Raw genomic sequence first — 9,109 nt, 5'->3', positions numbered from 1 at the left:
AAAAAAAAAAAAAAAAGAGAAATTTTAATACTAAAAGAAAAAGTTAGTTATGTTGACTAATATAAAAGTTGGTTCTTATACATTTTCTTTATAAAAACTAAAATAAAAATAATAAAATTTAACCCTTTTACTATTCCTTGCTCATTAATATTAGACCATGTTGATGAAAGTTTTATGTTTTTTTCATAGCATTGCTATTGATGGAGAAAGGCACTGCAGCCATAATTGGTCCACAATACTCAGTAATGGCACATGTAATCTCACACATTGCAAATGAGATGCAAGTTCCTCTCTTATCATTTGCAGCAACAGATCCTACACTCACTTCTCTTCAATTTCCATATTTTGTTAGAACAACACAGAGTGATCTTTATCAAATGTCTGCAGTAGCAGATGTTATTGATCAATTCCAATGGAGAGATGTGATTGCAATCTTCATTGATGATGATCATGGAAGAAATGGGGTTGCTGCATTAGGTGATAAGCTTGCCGAAAAACGTTGCAAGATATCACACAAAGCAGCCCTTAAGCCTGATGATAGCAATGTCAACAAGGAAGAAATCAATAGTGCATTAGTTAAAATTGCTTTAATGGAGTCTAGGGTTATAGTTCTTCACATTTACCCTTCTTTTGGCCTTGAAGTTCTTCATATTGCACAATCATTAGGCATGATGGGAAGTGGTTATGTGTGGATAGTCACTGATTGGCTCACAACTGCTCTTGATTCTGATCCATCATTGGCCACAACTTCAATCATGAATGATATGCAAGGTGTTATCACCTTGAGAATGTACACACCAGATTCAAGAATCAAGAGCAATTTTGAGTCTAGGTGGCCCAAACTAGCTCATCAAAATAATGATGAGGGTCCTTTTGGATTGAACATCTTTGGTTTATATGCTTATGACACTGTTTGGACCTTAGCTTATGCACTTGATGCATTCTTTAGAAGTGGTGGAACTTTGAAATTTTCAAATGATTCAAGTCTAAACACTTTAAGGGGTGATGGTGATACCCTTCATCTTGATACAATGGGAATAATGTTTCTAAATGGTAGCATGTTGCTTCAGAAGATTCTAGAAGTTAATCGAACGGGTTTAACAGGTCAAATGATGTTTTCTCAAGGTGGAAACCTAATGAATCCATCATATGAGATCATTAATGTGATTGGAACTGGGGTTAGGAGGATTGGATTTTGGTCTAATGCTTCTGGCCTTCACACTGGTGAACAAGTTCCAAACCATGCAAATTCAAGTGAAGGGCTTTATGGTGTGATATGGCCTGGCCAAACAACACAAACACCTAGAGGTTGGGTTTTTGCCAACAATGGAAAACAACTGAGAATTGGGGTGCCACTTAGGGTTAGCTACCATGAATTTGTGTCAAGAACTAAAGGCACTGACAAGTTTAGTGGTTATTGCATTGATGTGTTCACAGCTGCATTGGAATTGTTGCCTTATCCAGTCCCAAATAAGTTTATTCCATTTGGTGATGGTAAAACCAATCCATTGAATTCACTACTTCTTCAGAGGGTCACACTTGGTGTGAGTATCTATTTTTATATGTTATATCTAGCTAAATTCTAATATTGTTAAAATATCATAATCATCATAGCATGGTAGCATAAATATATTAAAATGACCCTTATATTATTTATTATTACATAAATCTATCAACACATTTTTTTATACACCTTCTACTTTTAGTAATCACCTGTAAAACGATTTTAATAAAAATTAATTTTTTTAAATTAAAAAAGGTAAAAGTTGAAATAATTTTAAATTTTTAGTCATTTTATAAAATTTATTTAAAAAATGTATGAGAAAATATTGTTTTATTTATTATAGTTTCTCATACTATATGATTATTGAAACCCTTGTTATGATATGGTAGGAGTTTGATGCTGTGGTGGGGGACATTACCATTACCACAAACAGAACTAAAATTGTGGATTTCACACAACCATATATTGAATCCGGTTTAGTTGTTGTGGCACCAATAAGGAAGATGAAATCTAATGCTTGGGCCTTTCTAAGACCATTTACTCCAATGATGTGGCTTGTCACAGGAATGTTTTTCTTAGCTGTTGGGGCTGTTGTTTGGATTTTAGAACGTCGCTTGAATGATGATTTTAGAGGCACTCCTAGGAGACAATTTGTCACCATTATATGGTAATTTAATTATTAATTTGTGCCAGAACAAATAAAAATTAATTTTTTTTTTCTAATCTAATAAAATTTTATTTAATATGTTGATGAATAATAATAATAGTACAGTGTAAATTTCACCAAGTTTTTAACTTTTAGATTTATTTCTCTATGCAGGTTTAGCTTCTCAACCTTGTTCTTTGCACATAGTAAGTGGTTAAAATTTTATTTATCTAGTGGTATTGTTGTTCTTCTATATCTTATATTAGTTCAAATAGTATAACTCATTTAATTGGTTACATACCTTATATAGGTTTAGTATCATAAATGATTTTAGAGTACACCTTTAATTTTAACTATGAGTGAAATTATAGAGAACTATTTGAAGATATAATTTTTTTGTACCTAAGATTTTGAAATAATTAATTTTATAATATGGTATTAGAATTGTTATAATAAAAAAATTTAGAATTTAATTTATTATTTTATAAAATATATTTTTAGCATAAAATAAATAAAAAATACCAAAAATCTATGCAAATTTTATACGGATCGAAAAAATAAAAACTCTTACGATATAACTATTCATGTGTCTTATCGAATCTAATTATCTTTGTAGGAGAGAAAACTGTTAGCACTCTTGGCCGATTAGTCTTAATCATATGGCTCTTTGTGGTTTTAATACTGAATTCAAGCTACATTGCAAGCCTAACATCAATCCTCACAGTAGAACAACTCTCTTCCCCAATTAAGGGGATTGAAAGCTTAGCAACAAGCAATGAACGAATTGGTTACTTGAGAGGATCATTTACCGAGAATTATCTAACAGATGAACTCAACATACATAGGTCAAGGCTTGTTCCTCTCAATAACCCTTCAGAATATGAGAAGGCGTTGAAGGATGGAGCTGCTAATGGTGGTGTTGCTGCAATCATAGATGAACGTGCATACATGGAGTTGTTCCTAGCAACTAGGTGTGAATTTGGGATTGTTGGTCAAGAGTTTACCAAGATGGGATGGGGCTTTGTAAGTATTTTGATATATGCTTCTTTCTCCTTTTATTTTAAAAATATATATATATATTAAAAAAAATCAATTTTAAAGGATGATATTTCCCAAGCACTACTAACACGTTTGGCGACGGTTTGAAATCATCGCAAAAACTCTCCGAAACCGCCACTATTTGCAGTTGGTGGTGTAGTGTATATATATTATATTTTTCCTCATATGTTTGTATTTTAATTTGATGCTCACTTACACAAACATAAACATAATATTAATAATTTAATATGTTTGTAGCGCTGGTGTTAATTTGTAAGGGAATGTAACTAATTTTTTTTAATCAACAAATAAAGTAAGATTTTTTTTAAAAAAAAAGACTGATTATATATTATTTAATGAAAAAAAATTAATTTAGATCTTATTTTCTTATTCTATATACTACTCTATCATTTCTATTTTTATTTCTGTTGAAATTGAACTATCTAAGAGATCCCTAAATGAATAGTAGAGTGAAACTAATAGCTAAAGTAAATATCATATATTAAAAAATCAAATATAACAAATAGGTATTGATGACATAATAATCTAAATATTTTAGCGATAATATTAAAAAAATAAAAAATACGGTCAAAACTTATTTTATTTAGCATTTGTTAATTATTATAATAATTAATAAATATTAAATAAAACAAATTTGTTCTGACTGTTTTTTGGCTAATTTTTTTTGTTATTAAATATTTTTTATATTTTAGACATTTCTAAAAGAGGTACATTCTTTAAATATTTACAGGCCTTTCCAAGAGACTCTCCCTTAGCAATTGACATGTCAACAGCTATTCTAAAACTATCAGAGAATGGTGATCTTCAAAGGATTCATGACAAATGGCTAACAAAAAGTGCTTGTAGCTCAGAAGGTGCAAAACAAGGCATTGATAGGCTTGAGACTAAGAGCTTTTGGGGCCTCTTCCTTCTTATTGGCATTGCATGCTTCATTGCTCTCCTTTGCCATGTTATTAGAATGACCTACCGTTTTAATAGGCATTATTCAAACAACACTATTAGTAATGACAACCTTGGAGGCTCATCATCATCTTCTTCTTCTTGTTCTTCTCGTATCAAATCTTTCTTTTCATTTGTCAATGGAAGAGAAGAGGAAAAAGAGATGGAAGATAAAAATGGGAAAAAGAGAAGGCGCAAAGATAATAGAGTGGCTCATGAAGTAGAGGTTTCACCATTGCATGAATCAAACGTTAGCAGCCATGTTGAAAATGGTGCCTAATTAAGGCTTACAAGTATATATACAACTATAGTACTATGTAGCATTATGCATGGTTTCAAATTATGGCCATCATTGTGTGTCGATGTGACATAGGAATATGTGAAGTTTCTTAGATATAGGTTTTTAAAATGGTAAATTCTAATACGTTTATGTTTATGGTGGTTATGATAGTTATATAAATGTTGTTAAATTAAAATCATTTTTTTATTACATTTTGATAGTATTTTTTTAGCAATATTTTTTAAAAAATATTATTAAATAATAAAAAAATTACTTTTATTTTAGGCAATATTGAGAGCAAGATTTTGGCCCATGACAGCCAGTCCCGGAAGATCTATCTTGTTTTTCTGTTCAATGGTTGATAATGATAATGGATTTGAATTCTCTAAAGTTTAAATTTCACTTTAGAGAATAAAGTGTGATTTTTTATCCTTGAATAATTTTTCTTTCATATTTATTATTGGTTCTACCTATAAAATCAATTGTGAGAGATCACACTTTACTCTCTCTAAAGTAAAATTCAAACCTTAGAAGATTCAAATCCAATGATAATGCATATGAGAATTAAAGTAGGAAGGTTCTGGAGGAAAACAAAAATCTGTATAACTACAATCACAGAATACAGCAAGGGCATAAAAAACTTTCAGATTTATGAATGCGGGACTCAAGATGCCATCAATAAGTAAAACTTCTACCAAGGTCAATAGGAAGTATAATGAACTTGAATACGTTCCAAGAATGAAGACTATGATACTGTAGAAATATGATCACTAATCAAACAAGGAAGAAACAAATGACCAAAACAGTGAGATTGTCTCATGCATTGCGTTGAAGTGCTTCAGAAACAAGAGCTCTTGCACATTCCATTGGATCATTGTGTTTCATGAGCTCCTTTCTCACCATTGTCACAGCATATTGGCTACTCATCACATCCCATAATCCATCACACCCCATTATTAAGAACTCATCTTCTTCTGCTAATACAACCTCTTCTAATTCTGCCTCTGAGCTTAATGTATGTGCACATTTTTTTTTTGGTGACTTTGAATTACCTGTAATAATATATATATGTAAAAAAATTTGGAATATAATGGAAATTAATTATAATTAGACATAATATATAATAAAGTCTCTCTTTGTATGTATAATTGTAAACGGTAATGCATGTTAGGAAGACCAAAAAAAAAAAAAGCCAGAACTTATTCTAATTAAAGCAAATTCTAGTTATTTTGGTTAATTTATTCTAGTTAACAAATATTTTCGATTGTAAATGTATGCAGTACAAATGAAAATGATGATATGGAATAACAAACGTTTTTTTAATAATATTTTTATGAGTAATATTTTTATGACAAAGTGCAAAAAGATTGCCAGAATCATTAAGATGCGTATTGGAAGCAAAAATCATCTACCCTGTGAAAACTGTTGCCTGACTTTTGTTCTTCGGATGTGTGTTACATTATCCACCAGATGGAAGCTGAATTAAACATGATAAAAAATGAAACAGAAGATTATGTAAATAGATGTTCAGCTGAAGCAAAGCAAATGTTGGAGGATGTCCACGTAGCAAGTCATGACCTGGACATTATGGAAAGAGAGGCAGCTGAGGTTCTAAAGGTAATTTCATGGTTGTTAATTCTTTAGTAAGTAAAGGCTACATTTGGAAGCTAAGAGAGATTGAGATGAGACCGAAACTACTAAAGACTAAAACTAAATTAAATTTTTGAATTGTATTTGGTATAAAATGTGCAAGGAATAAATTATATTTCAGTGTCTTGTTGGAACAAGAATAATGGAGTTATATTTAAAATTTTAAAAGTTAAATAAAGATTATTTTAAAAATAAATTTTATTAAAGTTTCAGTTTTTATTCAAAAAATTTTCAGTTTTTATGTCCCAGTTTTTCAAAATACTAAAGGGATTAAAATTTTGTATTCCAAAATTAACATTTTAATCCCAATCTAGGTCCTTGCTTCAAAATGCTACCTAATTAAATTTGTGAAGACTTGAACATGTCTCGGGCGTCATTCTCTTCATTGTATTTAGGATGTTACATGTTTAATAGTCATTATACATTTAGTTTGAGAGTACATTCTTTTCTTCTATTTTTTTTCCACTTTCTAGAACTTTCTTCTCGTTCTTCACTCATTTTTTATTTCTTTAGTTTTCTTCCTCCATTTTTTACTTCTCTTCACATCTAAACTTACACGACAGAAATGATGAGAGTTGCTTTACCTCAATTCACGGTTCTTTAACATAGAACTCTATCAATCTTAAGAGATAAGCTATGTTTCTGGCGTAGTTCTTATGTAACATGATTGCACTGGTACTGGTTTCTTTTGCAGGCTACCCAATTGAATTTGCAGGAAGCAGTTAAGCAAAGTAAAGAAAAAGTACAAATGCGTTAGTGTTAAGATGGTTTTTGATTTTCTGTTTTGTTTTGCTATGTCCTTTGTTCACGTGGCAGACCTCAGCTATCCTGACAGATAATAAAGATTGGTATTAAAATTTTTGTCTTTATCTCCAAAATTTTAATATTTTATTACTTTTAAAAAGTGAGAATATAAGAGATTTGAATTTTTAGAGACGAAAACTGAAATTCTAATAATATTTTATACCTAAAATATCTCTATTTCAATTAATTAATTCCAACTTAACCATTTATATAAATTAAATTAGAATTTCATTCTTATTTCACTCTCTGTCTTTAACTTTACACCAAACACAATACTAAAACTTATTTCAGTTTCTGTTTTTTCGTCTTTGTCTTTCGGTCTCTATTTCTTTTCCAAATGCTATTCTCATGTTCAAAATTAAGCAATGCATCAATTGGATTTGGATTATCTAAAGTTTGAATTTTACTTTAGAGAATAAAGTGTGATTTTCTATCTTTGAATAGTTTCTTTTTTATATTTATTATTAGTCCTACCTATAAAATAAATGATGAGAGATCACAAGTGAAATTCAAACTTTTGAGGATCCAAATCCCATAAATTTATATCTTAATTTTACCTAAAAACTATGCTTTAGGATAATTATAAAGTTTTTAGATTTCATTTATAAAAACATACTACACCTTTAAATTAATCATCTAGATATTAATATTAAAATAATCATCCATACACCTAATAAAATGAACATCCAATATATCTATTGTTCATGAAAATTATGACCCCAATAAAATAAAAAGACATTGCACTCCTACTAAAATTATGAAAATCACAAGTAGCAAAAGGAAGTTACTGTATGCATAACTGTATTGTTCACTAAACTCATCTTCCTGGAAGAAAAAAGCATGATATACAATTAATTATATATATTAAGCAGTTGCAGTAGATTGTGGTGAAGCTTCCTCTATGACTATTTGCAGTGGTTGATCTTCATGACTGGCTTGCGGAGAAGCTACCGCAGAAGAGACAACTTGTGGTTGATCTTCACAAGTAGAATGTGCTGAAGCTTCTTCAACAGTTCCAAGATTTTGAGGTGGAGGTTTATTATTATAGTCTAGATAAATATCGAAAAGTGCGTGAAAAAGAGCAAAAGCAGTTCCAAGAGAGCTTAAGAGGGAATTTATGCCCATTAGTTTTACAAAAAAAACATGGGTATATTGTGGGCAGCAAATTCGGTATATTGTGGGCATTGGAATGGCATGTTGCATCACAGCAAGGGAACCCAAGAAACCAACTTGTATACATCTCCATTCTTTATATCGTCTAATAAGAACGGGTAGAGAATGTCGGGTATATAGTAAGAGAATATGACAAAATCTTATATTTGTGTAGTGGTTTCAAGGCACGATTAGATCGCTTTCTTTAGAGAGATATTTGTCCCCACACTTAGTTGCTATAGGGTTGATGATAATACTCTCCCAGGATACAATGAAACCTAAGAATTTCTTAATTAGCAATAGTAAGAAATTCTCAACTCTCTTGAACAAAGAAAATCTCTTAATAGTAGTGTAAATTGTACGCTTAGTACTTCATGTCTGAAATAGTGAACAATGACTTATTTATACATATTGCACGTAGCAATTATGATTAGTTACGTATACAAATAGTTGTGTCATTTCTATTGTCAATAGATACAATGTTTTGAACATATACAACTCTTAAAAAGTTGTGTCCCTTTAGCCAATAGACACAATGTTTTGAACATACACAATCCTTAAAAGGTTGTGTCCCTTCAACCAAATGGTACAAAACAGTTAGTAACCGTTTATTAATATTAATAATATTAATAATAATATTAATAATATTAATAATAATATTAATTAATCAAATTTGCAAATACCCTTCAATCCCCCACTATTTACAAAATTTAAATGTCATACAAGTATATGCATAAAGAATGTGTCACTAAGATTAAACATTCTTTTAGTGTAAATTTTAAAGTTCTAACGAAATAATAGGTGTCTAATCGATTAAACCTATACTCCATATGCTAGTACCGAAAATCACACACATTACTTATACCCTTCAAGTTCAAGAGTTTACAATTTTAAGCACTTATATGGCCTTGTGCTCATCCTGGTTTCATGAATATTTACGAGAATAAAACCTCTAAAATTCTCGATTAGAGCAGCACCACTCTTATATTCATATAGGTGGAATCTTTTGATAGATAATATTATCATTCCATTAAGAGTTTAAACTCACCCTCCTAATTTATTGTAAATAGCACTA

General features: G+C 30.3%; 1 protein-coding gene across 1 annotated transcript in view; it reads left to right on the top strand.

Moving 5' to 3' along the window:
* Positions 1-6,835, top strand: part of LOC107487011 (glutamate receptor 3.6-like) — a 7,496-nt gene extending 661 nt beyond the window's left edge. Inside the window, exons 2-8 of the mRNA XM_052262501.1 lie at positions 190-1,544; positions 1,894-2,171; positions 2,325-2,356; positions 2,767-3,173; positions 3,940-4,398; positions 5,899-6,045; positions 6,773-6,835. Coding sequence (XP_052118461.1) covers positions 190-1,544; positions 1,894-2,171; positions 2,325-2,356; positions 2,767-3,173; positions 3,940-4,398; positions 5,899-6,045; positions 6,773-6,835 — 2,741 coding nt within the window. The remainder of the gene's footprint in view (positions 1-189; positions 1,545-1,893; positions 2,172-2,324; positions 2,357-2,766; positions 3,174-3,939; positions 4,399-5,898; positions 6,046-6,772) is intronic.
* Positions 6,836-9,109: the final 2,274 nt, after the last annotated feature.

Source organism: Arachis duranensis, chromosome 5, assembly GCF_000817695.3.
Source record: "Arachis duranensis cultivar V14167 chromosome 5, aradu.V14167.gnm2.J7QH, whole genome shotgun sequence".
NCBI lineage: Eukaryota > Viridiplantae > Streptophyta > Magnoliopsida > Fabales > Fabaceae > Arachis > Arachis duranensis.
This window is presented reverse-complemented; position numbering and strand designations above follow the sequence as displayed.